Source organism: Amblyraja radiata, chromosome 18 (assembly GCF_010909765.2).
Source record: "Amblyraja radiata isolate CabotCenter1 chromosome 18, sAmbRad1.1.pri, whole genome shotgun sequence".
Lineage (NCBI taxonomy): Eukaryota > Metazoa > Chordata > Chondrichthyes > Rajiformes > Rajidae > Amblyraja > Amblyraja radiata.
This window is the reverse complement of record NC_045973.1, coordinates 14,544,288-14,565,104: the sequence shown is the minus strand read 5'-3', so window position 1 is coordinate 14,565,104 and position 20,817 is coordinate 14,544,288. Positions and strand designations below refer to the sequence as shown.

The 20,817-nt window shown below is 39.4% G+C and overlaps 1 protein-coding gene across 6 annotated transcripts in view; it reads left to right on the top strand.

The window, feature by feature from the left end:
• Window positions 1-20,817, top strand: part of chl1 (cell adhesion molecule L1 like) — a 649,066-nt gene that overhangs the window by 527,977 nt on the left and 100,272 nt on the right. For all 6 annotated transcript variants that reach the window (XM_033036735.1, XM_033036736.1, XM_033036738.1 and 3 more), the window contains 2 exons: window positions 1,381-1,585; window positions 7,580-7,702. In XM_033036735.1, the coding sequence (XP_032892626.1) occupies window positions 1,381-1,585; window positions 7,580-7,702 (328 nt within the window). The remainder of the gene's footprint in view (window positions 1-1,380; window positions 1,586-7,579; window positions 7,703-20,817) is intronic.

The following is a 20,817-nucleotide window of genomic DNA, read 5'->3' as shown; positions in this document are numbered from 1 at the left end:
TAATTTTATCCCATGGAATTGAGTGCAACAAATCACTGGCACAGGAAAATAAATATAAGAATCCATTGGCAACAGAGCAAGGAAAGAAATCACTCTTTCATTTCAGATGGCAGTATGGATGTTTGTTTCTCCAAAATATAGGAAGAACATTTTGAAAAATGTCCAGATATTCTGCTCTTTGTGTCTTTTACTTTGCTCTCCAGATATTTTACTTGAGTTTGGCTTGTTTGTATTACGTATAGAATTAAGAGATTTACTTGCATAGTATGTACTTTCATAGCTTTCTACTGTACCTAGGTACACGTGACAATAATAAAATCTAAACCTAACCCTTCACTCTTAAGAAGGGTCCTGTCCCGAAACACCGCCTGTCCATCTTCTCCAGGGATGCTGCCTGACCCGCTGAGTAACTCCAGCCTAAATGATATTTATTGGATTATCGCCACAACTGAAATCAGCCAGCTTATAATTGGGGAGAAAATTGGAGTTTAAATCACTAAATCTAAATTCTGAATAAATCAGAGGATGCTGAAAATACTCAGCAGGTCAGGCAGCATTTGTGAAGAGAAAAACAGTCACCATGATAGCTTCTGCAAAGATGCAACCAGGTTTGCTGAGTGTTTTCAAAATGCTCTATTTAATTTCAGAATCATAGCACGGTGCAGAATTTATCTGTTAATTTTAAGGGTTATGGTTTGAAGTTTCCTCTCACGTCAATTTTGCTGATCTTCCGCTGTCATTTAAAAAGCATACGCTGGAAGCTAGACAAACGAACAAAACTGGCTGTGCTTTAATATGATTTAATTACCATTATACTCATCTGCATCAATTGTGAGCATTTTTTGGGGGGACAAAGCGTACAAATCTGAAGTTATTTTGCTTTAAATCAATGAAATTAAATAAATCAATGCAACCATGAAATACTTTAATTTGTTAAGGTTGTTTAGTTATTTAAAAGTGGGTATTCTCAAGAGGAAGAGTAAAATTCGAATTGTTTCTTTGTGTAAGAAGTAATTTCAGCTTGTTAAGAGAATAATGCCAATTACTATTCTTAAATACATGAAAATGAATTTGATTGAAAATTTGCAATCACATTAATCATGTGACATTTATGATAGTCATTCCTTTCTTGTGATCGGAATTGTTGTTATTTATTAATATATTAACATGAACAGCCAGAAAAAAAATAACGTATATAATGCACAAAAATAAATTGTCAATGTGAAGAACAAATATGTCCAAACAATGTAGTGTGGTGAAATGTATTATAGGCACATAAATCTTGTTTGCATAATATGTTTGGAACTCATCATTTGCTATGTCGTATTTGTTTGACACTGAGAATTTACAGGTAAATAGTTTTTTTTTCATCTTTAACAGATTGTGTATTGGAAAATAAAAAGTTTGTTGGAGAGGAGAAAAAGACATGCTGAAAAACAAGTCCTCACTTTCAGTGGACAACGCAGCCAAGGGATGGTCCCTGGCTTGGACCCTTACAGTGAATACGGCCTGATTGTGATGGTCTTTAACAGAAAGGGTGACGGGCCACAAAGTGAATTAATCACTTTCAAAACGCCAGAAGGAGGTAAACAAATATATTCCACCATTAGCAATTGCAGTTAACTGAACATAAAGATGTAGCAAATTCTTATGAATCAATGCATTTCAAAGAATTACATGTGTATGCACTTGAATTTCTACCATCATAGTTAAATAGAAGTTAACTACATAACCAAATTCATCTCCCTTACATATATTTTTTTCTTGCTGAACTATTTACTGCAAATTGCTTGTTTCACATGCAAAGGCAAAAATTATCAGATAAAATTTAGGACATTGGTGAATAAATGATGTCCCTAGAGGGTGCTTGTTAAACATTCTACTTTCATTTGTAATGTAAAGTAGGAGATTAAATAAAGGTTTTGGAATCTACTCCAGAAGTTAGTTAAAAAAAAGAGAATGATAGTGCCCTCACTAATACTGCATACTGAAACTAAGGATTTATTCCAATTGATTTCTGTACATGAGCAGACTTACTAAGTATATTCATCGCGCAAGCAAATAAAGCTGGCAGTGTTAAAGAGTTCAGTTCCCCTTAATTTTAAATTGTTATCAAACTGGAATTCATGGAGTTATAGGAATGGCAGCATGGAAACTGTTCCATGTTGACCATCAAACACTCATTTTTGCATTGACAGTGGCCTATTTTATTCGCCCCAGATTTCTATCATCTCCCAGTCAGATTCTGCCACTCATCGAAACATTTCGAGGAAATCTGCAGAGGCCAGTTTACCTGCCAACCTGCACGTTTCTGAGATGTGGGAGGGAATCCATATGGTCATATGGAGAATGTTCAAACTCCACATAGACAACGCTGGCGATTTGGTTCGGTTTGGTGTGGTTTATTGTTATTGCCACGTGTACTAAGATACAGTGAAAAGCTTTTATTGCGTGCTATCCAGTCAAATCATGCTCTCCATGAATATGATCAAGCTAAACACAAGGGCAACAGGTAGTGCAGGTCAGGACTAAACCCTGGCAGCTGAAGGTTAATGCAGCAGCTCTATTAGCTGCACCATTATTCTGTCATTTCTTTTCAAGATGGATTCAATCTGCTGCCCGACATGCCATCCGTAGTCTCTCTTCACCCACAATTACCTAAGATGGATGTGGAATGACTTACCCCAACTTTCTGGCTGAAGCATCTGGTGCAGTAGGTAATTGGCCTCAGGCAGTGCAAAGTAGAGGCCTGGTCCTTGGAAACCCCCAGTTAACCTTTGATGTGAGGCAACCTGGACTCCCCACCTGTCAATATTGTCACAGCTTTATAACAATTTCAAATTATCCTGATGTTGAGAAAGATTTAATGACTATTGAGATTGCTTTAAATAATTAAAACTAAAAGAAGTTTAAAAATAAAACTTTTAAAGATTAAGGAATCCTATGATATGAAGTAAAATAACTTTATTACCTTCATGCATTTAGACCCATTTTCTGATTTAATGCACAAAACCAGTCATTCTGTTGGTCTGCTCCACTTGGACCAGTGATGGAGGAAACTGATAGATGTGTCAGCTCATCAACTCACCACAAGTCTGCGCAGGTCCAGCACTCACCTGGGAATGGCTGAATGCAAGGCTTTCCCTTTAGAATTGCCAGCCACAGCCAGCTTGAATCGACCTGATGTTATGACTGAATCAAGTAAAGATAAGGAGACTATGGTGTTTACAATCAATTTGGCTTTGGTTCCAAGCATTATATCAGCAGTTGTGATGAAGGGTACATAAAGTCAAAATTCGATCACTTTGCATCAGCAAACAGGAAACCTCTAAAATTAACTTTCAGATTTAGCTCGTTGCAAATAGAACCTGGTAGTTAAAATCAAGTATCTTAGAAGTAGCAAGAAGCATCCCAGTTCTTCGGCCAGCAGCAGGATTGCCAAAAGTGTGACCCCCATTCATTCTGAAGACCATGTCCTTCCTTGGATACAGCAGCATTATCTTGGAGAATGCATTGAAGACTATTTAAGAACAGTTTACAAGCAAAATTCTTGGAGCTTCGTACAGCATTTATCTTGCACTAAATGTTGTAACTTTTATCCTTATCAAAACACTGAGGATGGGCTGATTGTGTAGTCTTTTCTTTGACTGGATAGCAGGCAACAAAAAGCTTTTCACTGCACCTCGGTACACATGACGATAATAAACTAAACTATCAGAAAACATTGGAAAAACTCAGTACATCGGTCATGATGCCACTTAACCTGTTGAATGTATATTTCTCAATCAGATTTCCAGCATGCGTAGCTTTTTTTTCAATACATTTTCATTAACAATATAATATGGCTTTGTTATATGACTTTGTGTATATCCACAAGCTTTATTTTGTTTTTAACTGACAAGACAGCTATTCCTCATTTACAAAAGAGATGTACTCTGGAAAACAATCCCATAAGTTGAACAGGCTGGGGAAATTGTATTGGAGACATTTTGTACAGTGAATGCCAATGGTCAGGAAATGATCAACTTAATTGAAATAGTCAATGGTGTTATGGAGAGAATTCATAAATGGAACATTTATCAATTGAGTACCATCTATAACCAAAAAAAGCTTCCGAAGACCTACTTAAAAAATTATATACCTATAAAAACGTTAACAATTTTTTGTAATGTCAACCAATCTTTTCCTTTTGAGTATGCATTTTTCAAACAATATCCTAAACTCAACAACACAAAGTTGTGATATCTTGCCGAGACTGCTGATCATTTGTCTTTCTTTGTGGGCACATTATTGTCTTCCTTTGGAAACTCAAGCACGGTGTCATGAGAACCTTGTATACTAAAAGGCTTGTGTTAGTGATGAATTTTGTGAATGTGCTTGTTGTCATTGTCAATGCAGTTGCAACTCCTTACTAAAACCTTATTTTGATGCATTTGCCTGAAGGAAAATACTTCAAAATAAATATGGCAATAAATACACCTAAAATATTTATTTACATCAAAAGTAAAAATTGAAAAATACAAGCCTTATTTATATTGTTCAATTTGTTTTCTTTTTCTTTTGCAAACATAAACATACTTGATTTAGACCACAAGACAAAGGAGCAGAATTAGGCTATTCGGCCCATCAAGTCTGCTCTGCCAGATTTAATTTAATATACAACCGAAAAACTAATTGGCCCCAATATTTTATTTATTCATTCATTCATATGAAACGTCCGTTCCTACTGTAATTTAAAAATGGCAGATTTGAGGGCTATCCAGATACAGAAGTTTTCCCAGTCTATACTTTGATGTCCAAAGGTGAAATGTGTTCCTTTTCCAGGTTGATTTTGTTTTAATAGGGTGAAAATCCCTTCATATGGTTCCCATGTTGCATTAGAGTATGGTATTAAATCTAGCATTTGTATCTTGTCCTTGTAGCTTTTATTATAATTGGAACTGGCTGCCTCTTCTTTGAGATATTGGGAAAATAAACTAAACAACTTTCCTTAGCGATGGTATTTATGACTTGTTTACAAAAAAAAATTCCCAATGGAAAATTGGCATCAATGTGAAAAGGCTGTGTGGTTTTGCAGAGCATTGGGTTGCCCACAGGTGTAGGAGTTAATGGGGTGAACTGATGAGCTTCCTTGCATAATGACTTTGCTGCATAAATCTGAAGAATCCACGCTATTAGGAAGTCAGTGTGTGGATCTAAGGCATGAGTATTTTTTTTTTAAAGCAATCAACGTTATTTTCCCTCTACAATATCAAGGAAACGTAACTCTGGGGAATTGAAAACCAACTGCTGTAGCCCTCAAATCCAATATTTAAAAAAACAATGAAGGAAATCAACTGTAAAGAAAATATATATATGCAAAGAGGTTCTGCAGCATTTGGTACTTGGTCCCTTTTATGGAATAAATAAATATCTTGGACTGCACTGTAAGCCACAAATTAGAAGTTTACTGACGTCACCAAAATTGGCAGCTTTCGCTCACCCTTGACAAAATGGACCAAATAGTTTCCTTCTGCAATGTTATAAGTGCATATGACTTTTTAATAACTCTCTATGTTCATCCTCTGTGTTCACATCCCCTGTGTTCAATAGTCAATGATGCATTACTGTTATCCAACTGCTTCCTTAGTTGTAGCATCATGAGGAAAGCAGCAACGTTTACGTGGGAAGATCTTGAGTTGGGCATAGCCAGTGCTTTTAAATTTTGGAGTGCATTGTGGGACATCTAACTTTCCAAAAGTCATATGCACCCAGGGGGGCAGAATTGTTTGGCAGTCCTGGCAGAAAGCAACTTCAACCTTGTCCAGGCCAGCCATTGATCACACAAACTGCATCACCATGATTAATGATTGAAGTTACAGCAGCACAAATGGCACCAAGGGGGATTAGAAAGCCCCTTGCCATGCATGTATGTTGACAATCCATAACCCATTTGATACCTAACGTGGAGCTCTGTCCACCAGGAGGCCCCAGGTTTAACAGATTACACCCCAGGTGTAACAGATTAGGTATTTATTTAAAAAGGAGCAGATTATCTTTGAGCACCTGGAACAGTGGAAAGGGGGAGGGAAGTTGCTTCAGTCTTGAGTCCAGTGTTACAAACTGTTGAAGGAGTTCCATAATTCCTACTACTGATTGTGGGTATTTGCAGTTAGGATCACAAAGGAGTCAATTTTCCACAATTGCCAGCATTGCAGAGAGCCTGTCGGGACATTTGGGTCTTCCGAAAGTGGAAGTTACAAACCACTGCTCAGCTTAGTGTCGCCATCAAGTCCATTGCTCTCAGACATTAGACTTGTGGAATCCAGTGATGGAGCAGGAACTCCTGCTGATTTCCAGCAATTTTGCCTGGAAATCTGCACACTGAATGTGCCCCTGATTAAGAACAGCTGCAAGGAAGAAAGGTAAGTTTCAGGTAATTTGCATTTTTTGGACAATTGAATTAATTTTTAGTGTTTGCTATTATTTTGAGCATTTCGTTTTTAAGTGAAAAAATAGTTTTTTTTATCGACTTTGCACTTGACTGTCTTGGATATATTCAAGCATTCAAATTGTTTGATGGCAGGTCTGTCTGAATGTTTGGCTTCACCAATTTTCTATCCAATATGTGCAGCCTATATTATGTTGCTCACAATTAAAAGAATAAAACTATATTTCCCAGTGATTGCAAAAAGTAATATGTGAGGATCCTTTTTGTATTTCAGAATGAGAGATTTCATGTGTTTGCCACTAAATATTTCATAATTTAGCACAAGAGTCGCTCGATATAGTTTCTATCTTCTGAACAGTTCAAAACACATACTGTAAATAAAGCAATCCAGTGGCCACGGTTATTCCTCTCAGGCCATGAAGACTGCACTTTCCAGATGACCTCTCCCTTTCAAAGCAGTCCCAAACTCTGGTATGAACTTCATGTAGTGTGAGCATCTGTTGTTCTAAATAATTAATATCTAATCATTTTGGTTAGTGCAAAAAAGACATCCGTTTATTAAAAATATATTAGTCCAGGAGGAACTGGAACAGGTATGGAAAATTAATGAGGCATATCTTTATTGGTACACTGATTCATTTATTGGCACAAAACTCCCAATAATTTGCGTTTCAATTGAGTTCCAATTCTTCCCATTCGTCGGTGAGTTGCACTACACTGTCAGTGACCTCAACCAACATTAAATCAAAATTGCTATCTCATTATGAGTGTACCTATTATGTCCCATAAAATTGCCAGATTCACTGTATTAACACAAAATAATCTTGCGGAAGCAACAGTGCAGATAATTCATGTAAAATGGCCATATTCATGGCATGATTTATGAAGCAGCGAAGGTGTGCCTGTTTTTCCGACATAAATTATCTCCTCCTATTTGATTTATAGGTAATGCATAGAATTTAATGTCTTGGGACAAGATAACACAGAAAATTGCAAATCATATGAGGAAAAAGGTTAAAAATTACTTAATATAGTGACGGTCAATTCTGAAAATATTAGGGTCTTTATTATATGAAATAAGTTTTAATTCTTCATGTAGTGTTCGAACCAAACATCAACATTGTAAATGATTCTGCTTTGTTTTGACAGTTCCAGAACAGCCTGCTTTTCTGAGAATTGGGAATTTTGCCAAAAGCTCCGTGACTCTGTTGTGGGGGCCTCCAGCAAAACCGAATGGCATTCTGATTGGTTATTTGCTGATGTACCAACTCAGTAAGTAGAAAATGTGGCATAATGGCTTGATTACAAATCAACTGCATTTTTCATGTTGTATTGCGCGGAATCGGTATTGAGGATAAAAAAAATGTTTCCTCAGGAATTTGCATTTATATATCACCTTTTCACAACATCAAGACATCGGAAAAGCATTGGACAACCAATTTTTTTTGTATCCTGTGTTGCAGGAAGCAAAGCAGCCAGTTTGTTTCGTCCAAACTCTTCAATTCCTCTTTGAAATAGTGTCATGGTAGTAACTGACGGGTTTAATATCAACATCCCAAAAATACCTAAATAATGTATCACCATTGATTCTCTGGTGAATTATTAAAGTTAGAGGCAAAAATATTTCTGACATTACCATAGCTAACAGAGTGAGTTATTGTTACTGAGGTAGTCCATTTAAATATACACTTTGCCCTATCTGCTCAGAATTATGACACCCTTTCCTATTTTGTTCAATGTATCAGAATATAGAAAATGTATCTGTGGTGGCCATGAATAGCTTTCCGTGCACTAATACTCAAGCTATCAAGTATTAAGGGCCTGTCCCACTTGACTGTCTTCCGCTCGCCATTTACGCGACCTGCTAGCATGTGGGTAGCGCGTGGGTAGCGGATACGGGCGCATAGAGTGGTGTGGAGGAGTGTGGACTTGACGGCCAAAGTGGGACAGGCCCAAGACCCTAGTGCGACGCAACGTCTCACCTCCAACAGCAGCAGAAGCAGGCAAACGATTGTCGAACTCAGCCTGGGGCTCACGGCCGTTGCGGAACCGGATCCGCCCGCACTCCTACTCCCAGAGCAGGGCCAAGATGATTGGAGATAAACACAAAATGCAGAGTAACTCAGCGGGACCGACAACATCTCTGGAGAGAAGGAATGGGTGACGTTTTGGGTCAAGACTCTTCTTTCAGACTGAAGAAGGGTCTCGACCTGAAAAATCATCCATTGCTTCTCTCCAGAGATGCTGCCGGTCCCGCTGAGTTACTCCTGCATTTTGTGTCCATCTTCAAATGACGTCACGCGCTCCAGACGGCTCTGCGGGCGCATGATGACAAGTGCGACTCTCGCGGGACCGTTGCGCGACCGTCACTACCCGCCTGTCGCGTATGTGACGGCCCATGTGGGACAGGCCCCTTACAGTTGAGAATGTGCAGCCTGATAACTTGCCCATTGTTTGATTTACCATTTCAAATAGTGCAAATGTCAGACTGGGAGTGGTGCTATAGAGAGTAGCCTTGGGATGTGGAAATGGAATTGGAAGGATAGATGTGGGTCTGTGAGTGAGGAGAATTTGTGCCATGAACTTGGCAGAGGTCATGCCAACAGTTTGGGAAAGTGTATGAAGGAAATGCAGCTGCTGGTTTAAATCAAAGATAGTCACAAAATGCTGAAGTAGATCATTGTTAGCTGGGATAAGGTAACAACAAAGCAAACAGGGATAGAATGCAGTCGGAGACAATAAGACTGGTTGGAGAACTGGGAAGAGAGAGAGGGAAAGCAAGTGTTACTTGAAGTTGGAGAAGTCAATGTTCATACTGCTGGGGTGTAAGATCCCCAAGCGAAATATGAGGTGCTGTTCCTCCAATTTGCGCTGGGCCTCACTTTGACAATGGAGGAGGCCCAGGACAGAAAGGTCAGTGTGAGAATGGGAGGGGGAACTAACGTGTCCAGCAACCGGGAGATCAGGTAGGTTGGGAAAGTAATCTGGCAATGTATTTACAATAATCATATTAAGGATTGGGCCAACTGATTAGTGGAGAAGGCAGAGACATAAGGAACTGAGGATACTTGTTTGTAAAAAGACAAAAAGTGCTGGGGTTATTTAGCGAGAAGGTTTGGCCGTTGTTGGTGCGGTGGCGAATGTATGTTGTCAAAGATGAACAAATCAATGAAAGAGGCCATTGGACAACGTTACAAGATATTGCGGATTACAATCTGGGTTGAAGTGGGGTCAGAGGTTGGAGAATTAGTTAGTAAATGCACTAGTTAAAGGGGAAAATCATCTAAGGCAGTTATCCAGCAGTTGAGCTGACTTTGAAGATCTGCCTGTGCAGGAAGTCATGGAACTCCATCCATCAGCTACATGCTGCAACACCCACACAGGCTCCTTTGTGCATTTAGTTTAGTTTAGTTTAAAAATACAGCATGGAAACAGGCCCTTTGGCCCACTGAGTCCACCCCAACTAGCGACCGACCAGCACTATTCTACACACACGGGACAATTTACATTTTTTTCTACCAAAGCCAATTATGCTGCAAACCCACGATTCTTTAGAGTGAAGGAAGAACCTGGAGCACTCAGAGAAAACCCACGTGGCCACAGGGAGACCATACAGTAAGCACCTGTAGTCAGGATCGAAGCCGGTTCTCTAGCGCTGTAAGGCAGCAACTCTACCGCTGGCCGCCCCTTGTGTGTCGGGTGCGTGGAGCAGCCAAAGGAAAATCTGCAGACTTTCCTGCAGACCTTATGCAACCCATGGGGAGACTTCCATTTTCATTTGTTTCATTTTTCAACGAAACTGATTGCTTCTCATACAAAGACACAGTGCCACGCGATCCAATTTCCAGATAAAGGTCACTTCATAGTTGGGAGGCAGGAGAGATTAAATGACAACATTGTGGACGGTGAAAGGCAGAAAGTGATTGAAATGGGAGGGGTACAGTGATGAAGGATGGGTCTCGAGGAAGTGTAAATGAAAGTAGCAGAATTGTTACCAAAAGCTCTTGTCCACATGGTTAGTTACGATGGTGCACAATTGCTGAACGCATTGTTGAGTTCCAGAAGGTAATAAAGTGTTGCAATGAAAAATGACATATTGTGCCTTCAGTTTTGATTATGCTCCATTGGAACGGTGTAGGGCAGAGGTCAGGATGGGAGTGCAATGGGGAATTAAAACAGCAAGCTCTCTAATTCTCTGGGTCATGTTTGCAACCTGACAGAGGCAGGCTGGCATGTGGTTACGCAATTTCCATGTTGTCTACGTAAATGACACAGTTTACAAAGCAGTGATAGTAGTATATTTGAAAGATGCGAAAGCAAATTGTTATTTCATCTGAAAGATCTGTTTGGAAATCGAAGGGAGAGAAATTCAAAAGAACAGAGTTTATATCTACTGCAGAAGGGAAGCTGCTTTGGGAGGGAACAGATTATCATGAATGATTGAGGAATACGAGTACACTTCAGAGGCAAATCAGGAGGGGAAAAAAGAGGATATATGACAGTTCTGGCAATAAATATAAAGAGAATCCTTAGAGATTCTATAAGTATACTGGGAGGTGGTAGCTTAGGAAGGAAGGGATGAGAGAGCCAAGGAATTGAAGTGTTAAAAAGTTTATGAGATGCCTCTGATCGGAAGGGCCAAACAAGGGGGGACAAAATGGAATTGAGGTATTCAGAGATGAGCTCTGTGGGACAGGAGCAAGCAGAAACAATGGGTATGTCAGATAGAAATGGGACGTACAGGCTGGGGAACTATAGGTTTGGAAGATGTCTGTGGGGTCCTGCATGTATAATATTTGGATTGTTATGGGCCTGTCCCACAGGTGATTTTTTAGGCAACTACAGGCGACTAGTTTGTCGCCACATGTTCGCCGGTAGTCGCCGGGAGTTGTCTCCTCAGTCGCGCAAATAGTCGTAGCGTCTTTCTGGTCGCCGCTAAATTTTCAATAAGCGTAGCTTGACTTCTGACGTAGGTGCTGTCATAGGTTGTCGCCAGGATAACATAGGTTGTTGTCGGTTTTTCGGCGACCTGCGACAACTATGACAGTTGCCAGCAGTTGCCTAAAAAATCGCCAAGTGGGACAGGCTCATTACTGACTGGTCAGAGGGCCATGCATTCAGAGGGAGTGAGAGTGGAGTAGGTAAATGGAGTAGAGAATTCAAGATGTTTGATGTCAAGCCCACAGTTGGAAATAAAAAGGTCCACATAGGGCAGATGGCTGGCAAAAGGTGTCCATGAGGTGAAGGAATGCGTCTTTGTGTGGAACTATAGGAGATAGCGAGGGTCTCAAATGAATATTTCTCCATCGTATTTACTGGAGACTAGGTTATGGAAGCCAAGGAATCAGGCGATGTGCATAGTGATCACTTGGAATATATCCACATTGCAAAAGAGGAATAGCTGTCAGGCTTAGAATATATTAAGGTGGATAAATCCCTGGGTCCCAATCAAGTCTCTCCAAGGATGTTGTATGAAATATTGCAGAATCTCTCGCAGAGATATTTATATCATCTTTAGCCACAGGTGTGTAACTGAAAGATTGGAGGATGGCTAATATTGTGCCCTTATTTAAAAAGAGCTGCAGACAACTCATGGAATGACAGGCCGGTAAGCAGAACTTCAGTGCTGAAAACTTTACTGGAGGGAATGTAGAGGGATATGATTCACCAGTATTGAGACGGTCAGCTTGGCTTTGTGCATGGAAAATCGTGTCTCACACAGTTAATCAAATTTCTGGTGAGGTGACAAAAAGGATTGATGAGGTCAAGGCATTGATTATATGGATTTTAGCAAGGTTTTTAACAGGATACAGCATGTAGCTTAATCCTGAAGGTTAGATCACATGGGATTCAAAATGGGACAGCCAATTAGATACAAAATTTAAAAGCAGAAACAAGGAACAGCAGATGCTGGTTTACAAAAAAAGACATAACGTGCTGGATTAGAGGGTCAAGCAGCATCCCTGGAGAACATGGATAGGTGACTATTAGATCTAAAGTTGAAGGCCTAATCATTTCTCCCAGCTACCACATTTAAACTGAATAGCTTCAGATTTGTAATTTTGAACACAATAAACATTTCTGAATTAATCAGTATATTCCACATGCATTGCCTTGATTCCAACATGACGTGGAATTTTTATAACTGAGGACACTATTTCCCACAAAATAAAGAATCATTTCAAATATGATGACTGAAATGTCATAATTTTCCAAATTGGCAATTATTCTTCTGTAACTTCATTTTTAAACTTGTGATCATTATACCTTGAGAAATGAAGCTGTCTGCTTTAAAATTTTGAGAAAGATCTGAATTAAAGGACAATTCAGAAAAGCAATGATGTACCTTGTTATTTAAATAGGTCTATTGTAAGAAGCTGGTACAAATCAATGAAATGAAATAAATTACAGTATAATCAATCCCATTCATTTGGAAGTCTTCTACCACTGCTCCCCAAGGCTTTAAATGTCAAATAGTGCAGCGCAGCTACATCTATTTTTGCTGTTGTCTGTCATTTGGAGTCAGTCAGGGTTAGATTTCTCATGAATAGCTGAGAATGTACGTAGCATCATTTTTGAAATCACTTATCAGAAAAATTCAAATGATTTAATGAGCAACCAATTGTCAAGGATTGCATGATAATGGCATTCACGGTGGTGGACAGAGTACACTTAAAGCAGAAACATGCATCAAAGACAGTGGAAGCACTAGGCTCAAAACTCTCTGGACCTATGATTGTGGAATAATATTGCAACAGAGCAAATCACTACTGCGAAGATAGGCACAAATTGCTGGAGTAACTCAGCAGGACAGGCAGTATCAGTCTGAAGAAGGGTCTTGACCTGAAACGTCACCCATTCCCTCTCTCCAGAGATGCTGCCTGTGCCACTGAGTTACTCCAGCATTTTGTTTCTATCTCTGGAGAGAAGAAATGGGTGACGTTTCGGAGACCCTTCTACATATTGAGAGTCAGGGGAGAGGAAAACGAAATATGGAAGGGTACAAAGAACATTAAGGTGTGAAAAGAACAGATCAAAGCAGACGATGATCGAGGAAATGTACAATGGTTCATTGTTGAATGAGGGGAACGTAATCCCTTCTGCATCTGTTTTTACATTGCTATTGAACAAGGCTGTTGAATTCTTAAACCATCTATATTAGCTGTCACTTGCTCCTTTTGCGGCACCCCTGAGCACTCCTGGGAATGCCATCCAACTCACTCCATGTGGACCAGACGATGAACTCCCTCTGTGTTCAAAAGGGAACTGCAGATGCTGGAATATCGAAGGTACACAAAATTGCTGGGGAAACTCAGCGGGTGCAGCAGCATCTTCCTTCGCTCCATAGATGCTGTTGCACCCGCTGAGTTTCCCCAGCAATTTTGTGCACCTTTGATGAACTCCCTCTGTTCTACAATGTTTCTCAAGATGCCAAAGGTGGAGGCAACCGATTGTGAAAGCTTCCTCACTTGAGATGGCACCCTGCTACCCTTTGCTACATGCTGCAGTGTCAGAGGTGTCATTGTATTGTGTGGTAACATCACCCATTCCTTCCAGCCAGAGATCCTGCCTGTCCCACTAAGTTACTCCAGCATTTTGTGTCATTGTATTGTCAGGGATGCTCCAAATATTAAAATGGCTCAATTGTCAGAAGTCGAACCGTGGCTTTCGGCAGATAAAACTGCCACCCCACTTTCCTTCCGCCCACTTGACTCAGTCTTTGGAAGTTTACTGCTGTTCATACCAAAAGTTTATCTGACCCTACCCTTCTCCTTGCCTAGGTGCAGTTGCAGTGCTGCTGTTGAGGTAGTAATCCAGAGACCTGAATCAACAGATCACAAAATTGAATTAATATCCATTGTAGCAGATGTAGAATTTCAATTCAATATATAATCTGGAATTGTAAAAACAAAAAGATTGATGACTAGCAAACGTATTAAAATTGAGTAAGCGCACCTGTGATACACCTTAAAACATATTATTTGGTCCATGCATCTGGCCATTTGTCTTAATTCTTATATGTGGCTTGGAGTTAAAATTTTGTTTAATAACTTGCCTATGAAGCACTTTGGAACTCAGAAAAATGCAAATAAATACCAGTTGTTCTGCTGAAAAGTAATTCATACATTCAATAAATAAATGTAGCATGGAGACACATGGAACTGCAGATGCTGGTTTACAAAAAAAAAAAACAATGTGTTGGTGTAATTCAATGGATCAGGCAGCATCTCCAGGGAACATGAATGGGCAACATGTCGCGTCGGGATCCTTCTTCAGACTAATTGTAGTGGGGAGGGAGAAAAGGTTGGAAAAGAGATGGGGTAGGATAAAGCCTGGCAAGTGATATGTGGATACAGGTGAGGGGGGGGGGGGGGGGGGGCGGGAGCATTGGATGGAGCATTGAATGGTAGAATGGTAGTTGAGATGAAAATCCATTAAAAGGGTTGCAAATTAGGAGAGAAGAGGAGTGAAATGTAGCACTCGGCGCTCTGATTGTGATCCCCACCATCTTTTGTTGTCATGAATGCCTTTTTGAATTGCAACTGAACTAGTGGAAATATATGACCAGATTAACTGTTACTCGTCATGGATCTTGTGTTTGGAATGTATAAACTCCACAGGTAAGTTTAAGTTTATCGCTTCAGCTGTAGGGAATGCTCTTTACGCTACCATGTTTAACAATGTCAAAGCTTTGCGTCGGCCAATGTGCGAACAAAGCCAGTTAGTTAGCAATCAAACATAATCAATTTGCTCGGTTGACAATCTATGTGAACAATGGAGAAAATGGAATTCATGAAAGGAAGCATTGCATCCTCTCCCAATAAACACTGACCAATTTTTGCCGGAACAAGGCAGTGAGTGGAGAGAGCACAGTGTCATAAAAATGATGTGCTTCAGTTCAACCTTGATCTCTTGCTGTATACCTATACATGGTGTGAATGACAGTAACATCCACCAATCTTGATCGCTCTACTTTGGAATACAGGGCCAATAATTTAATAGTGCTCCAGTAACTTGAAATTGAACATGTTCTAACTGACTTATTACCTATTTTTTCAAATTATTTTCAAATATTAAATGATGTGCTGTCAGGGTAATATCAATTATTCATTTCCAAAGTCTTGTGATGGGTTGTTGTGGAGATTGGCACATGTTGAGCTGTTCACAAAAAAACCATAATGCTTATAATAATTGGATTTGATTTTAGATTGCATAAGGATGTTTGCTAAATTAAAGCAGAATGGCTGCAGGGCTAAAACAAATTGCAAGCAAATAGTCTAATTCTCCAGCTGTCACTTGAATACCAAACATTATCTTCAAATAATGTTATTAAACCAGACAGAAACTTGGTTGAATTTATCGCATACACGTGAAGGGCTATCAGTCTGTACTTCTCAGTTAATTTTAGTTTGCAGAGCGTAGGAAATCAGGTCAGGCTTTGTCACATATTACTAACAGATGCTTGTCAGCAAAACATTACAGCAGTTGCAGTGAAGACTATGAACAGCTGAAATGAAATGGAGGGAGTCAAGTCAGGTGAAAGCATGAGCCTGTACATGATTTTTGTCTGCTGATAATATTCAAGATTGTCTTTTCCAGTTGTACAGCTCCAAAGCACTCTAACAATTTAGTTCAGCGACATTTGATATTGAAGGCCGCTGTGTATGTAAAAGGCAGTTCTGTTCGTCTTTCAATTCGCACAGTCTCAATGAAGTGTGAGTCATGTTTTTGGAGATATGTGATTTACTGTACATTATTCTTTTTTTACAGTGTCCAATAGTTTTTTAAAAAATCGCTGGCTGATTTTTAGATCATTGAGATTTTTTCATTATAGTTCGCCATCGGTGTTTTCTTTTGCAATCTGGTCAGTGTTTAACTTTATGGATTGTTGTTTAGAGGTTGGAACGGCAGCACCAACTATCTTTAATAACTGTCTTTGCATGTTTATGGAATCCTCTCTACTATTCTGTAAGAAGTTTCATTTGCTTTGCTCATGGAGGTGGCAGGTAATTTGACTTGCAGGTCTTATGTCTATAAAAACCTCTTTTCTCTGATATAGTATTTTGATGTACATTGAAGTAAGGGGAGCTAAGGAAAGATGGAATTATCCAAATTAACAGGAACATTTTCAAAATGCCACAGATATAAAGTCCTGCTATGTGCCATCTATATTTATAACTATACTGTGGTTTTTCATTTTGAGTATTTATAAATCTTTTAATCCGTAATGATATTGGCATTTCATTGTCCTTCTGTAACGGTTTTATAAAAAAATATTTACTGTCGAAAGGCAACATAAATTGGTTGTTAAACATCGAAGGGCCGAATGGCCTACTCCTGCACCTAATTTCTATGTTTCTATCATTACCAAAAGTAGAACATAAAAGCTATTTCGACTTCAGAGTATTCAATGGCTGAATTTATTGCATTTCCAATGTAGCTGAATGTGTGCAAAGTGCTTTTCAGTTTTCATTAATTTCAGATAAATCCACACGACACTTGGTGACACAGACTTGGTGACACACTTGGTGACAGAGAGCAAAGTCTTGTATTTCTTTCAGTGAAGTTCTGATACAAGTTTTCCACCAAAACCACTGGTGTGTCATCTGAGTACATTAGTGTATTTCTACATAATTCAACTAGAATTAGCTCTTATGAATCAGGATGGCAGAAAGTTTGGGAATGAACTGCAGACACTGGTTTAAACCAAAGATAGATACACAATTGGACAAGTGTGAAGAAGGGTCTTGATCCGAAAGTTCACCTATTCCTTTTCTCCAGAGGTGATGTCTGACCTGCTGAGTTACTCCAGCTTTTTGTGCCAATCTTTGGCAGAATGTTGTCTTTGGTGAACAATACTTTGGCCACTGAGTATGTTGGAAAATGGTTAAATAAATTTGCACTTTGGGATTTTTTGGGGGTTATTATTTACAGAATGTCCATTAAATTAATCTAGGACCATTAAGTTTACAAGTCAGTCTGTGTAGAAAGGAACTGCAGATGCTGGTTTAAACCGAAGACAGACAGACAGAAAATGTTGGAGTAACTCAGCGGGACAGGCAGCATCTCTGGATAGGAATGGGTGACGTATCGAGATTCTGTTGAGTCTGAAGAAGGGTCCCAACCCGAAATGTCACCCATTCCTTCTATCCAGAGATGGTGCCTGTCCCGCTGAGTTACTCCAGCATTTTGTGCCTATCATAAGTTTTAAAGTCATCCAGTTTTTAACTGTGCAGTCCTTTTTTTTGTAGCTGTTATTGCAGTGAAGCAGAAAAGACAGATTTCAGCATTGAATATATCAACATCTGCTTGGGAAAGTGTGCTCTGCACATGCATTATGCATAAATAAGCCTTCTGTATAAATATATAGTAAGGAGTGAGTTTGTGTATATGGAGGGAGGTGGACAGGGGGCAGCCAGTGATTCTCTTCCCCATTTCTGTCATTGCAGCTGATTGTTTTGATATACCTACAGCCAGACCTCCCCCATGAAATCACATTCAGATTGCGACTGCTCTAATTTATTTTGATGCACCAGAACTTAAATCTATTGCCTGCCCCCATTCTGCAGCATGATGTGCACGGTTCTTCCGTACATCTTGGGTTGCAATGTCAAACCATGTTCGTGTATAGCTGTCAGATGGATAAAAGGTCCCATGGTACTATTCTGATGGAGAATAGAATAATTTTCAGTATCTTGGTCAATATTTATTCCTCAGGCAATGACACTGAAAAAGATTTACTGATCATTGTCATTACACAGTTTGTGATATATTGCTCCATACACATTAGCTGTTGCATTTTCTGCATTGTAATAGTGACTGCACTGACGTACTTAATTGAGTGTCAATCTAATTGAGTTGTCCTAAGGGCATTAAGGGTCTTGCATGTATCAAATTCTTTCTCTCTTTATATTTCCATTCTTCTTTCAGATGTAGGTTGACTTCTTGTGCAAGTTTACATAAATTGTTGTAATTGGTATCGAAGGGTTGAAAGGCAGAAAGTCATGGAGCTATAGAACATGGGAACCTTCCTTACCATGCCGACCAAATTGTCTGGTCTCATTTGCCTGCATTTGGCACATTGCCCTCTCATATTACTGTGCAATGCACTAAATCATAACCATGTATTAGCAATGTTACAAAATTTTGAGATTTTATAAATCAAGTCTGTAATTTATCCCATCAGATAAAGCATAAAAAGAAGTTTAATTCGACACCTAATTCACTTTCATATCTTCAGTATTTAAAAAGTTATGGCCATTTTCATACTCGGAAATTAGCATCTTGTTCCCCATTGCTTTTCCATTGACTTAACTCAAAAGCTGTGATCGAGGACAGTCAAAAGCCCATACATTTCTTAAAAATTAAGAGAACTGAATTAAATTTTCAGTTATTATAGATTGAAGCATTCTGAAACAAATATGAAACAATCTTACTTGGATGACCTGAAATTAAAGCATGTAATTAGTTAGTTACCTAATTGTAGCTAATTACAAAATTCAATTACTAGAAGAAGGGTTTCGGCCCGAAACGTCGCCTATTTCCTTCGCTCCATAGATGCTGCTGCACCCGCTGAGTTCCTCCAGCAATTTTGTGTACCTACTAGATCTAAACATCTATCCATTTCTTAAGAAAAGGTTAACATATTTAAATAGCCTAAATGTCCAAATAACATTCACACAAGAATTCACAATATAACATGATTTTTAAATCTCATTGTCATGAATTTATAGGCCAAATGGAAGGAATTTAATGTTTAATTCCCGTAAATTAATGGGCATTTAAATCATCTTGCGATGGTTTTGTGGAACGCGATAGATTGGAACGTTGCAGTTGCGGTGAATTTGAATCCCATATCGGCAGGAAAAACACTGCTGGTTCGTATGGGGCCAAAATCACATTTTCGCCAAGGAAATTTTGATTAAAGTCATCCTGAGAAGCAAGTTTATATGTAAAATAGACGACTTACCCCGTGTTTTGTCCCCTACTTGAGATCCGTCGATTTGTAGGCATTGAGGGCGTTAGAAGTAGCTTTTTTTATTTTACTCCAGTGATTAAATTGTCCAGCAATTTTTTTTTTAAACTTCCGAGAACGGAAGTCGGAACGATTTTTCTGCATCAGCTAGCAGCCCGAGGAAATCCATCACGGACAGGCAGGAGAAAACGGAATTTTAATCCCGCCCCCCCCCCCCAGGCACCAAAGTCGTGCACACAGCCAGTGGCAGATCTGCAGCGCCGCTGAAAGTAAATACTGTAACATCGCTACATGTATCATTTCTATAGAATTAAAACTCCTTATTCATTCCTAAATTCTAAATATACCAGTCCAATATATTTGCTTCATGAAGTAAATGCTGATGTCTTTCTCATGCATATAAGGCCCATGCGTTGGTCTTGCAGGGAATAGCCAGGCCCAACAAGATCTTCATCAGATCCTTGTTTATATCAATGATATGGATGGGAATGTACGAGCCATGATTAGTAAATTTGCAGGTGACACTAAAGTGCGTGGTATCGTAGATAGCGAAGATGATTATCAGCAGAAAATTGATCAAATGGGCTAAGGAATGGTTAATGGGGTTTAATGCAGATAAATGCAAGGTGTTTCATCTTGGAAGTCAAAACAGGGCAGGACATTCACAGTGAATGTCAAGTTGTAGAGCAGAGTGATCTAGGAGCACTGGTACGTAATTCCTTGATAAGAGTGATGAAGAAAACTTCCGGCAAATTGTTCTGTTTTCGTTACCCTGGATGTTGTCAAACTGGAAAGAGGGAAAAGAAGATTTATGAGGATGCTGCCAGGATTTGAGGGCCTGAGCTATAGGGAGAGGTTTGGCAGGCTAGGACTTTATTCCTTGGAGCACAGGAAGATGAGGGTTGATCTTATAGATGTTCCAAGTTTCTGTTTAAATTCTCCATCCCATTCCCATACCTGCCTGCCCATCCTAGATCCGCTCCACTCCCAGAGTCCATCTAGGTAGAATGGAACATAATAACATGAGCATTGAATTTTCCAAGGGACACCAGGAACTAAAGATTCCAGGCAGTTCCCCAGTGAGGCTGCCTGATCCGCTGAGTTACTCTAGCATTTTGTGTCTTTATTTAAATGCATTTTCCATTTCCATTGGCTCCATCATCCTTAAAAAAAAAGACACCACGTTTTGGAGTAACTCAGCGGGTCCAGCAGCATATCTGTAGAACATGGATAAGTTGTGTTTCAGGTCAGGACACTTCTTCAGAAAGGCCCCTCTGAAGAATGGTCCCGACCCAAACTATCACCTGTCATATTATCCAAGGAATGCTCAAAAGGGAACTGCAGATGCTGGAATATCGAAGGTACACAAAATTGCTGGAGGAACTCAGCGGGTGCAGCAGCATCTATGGAG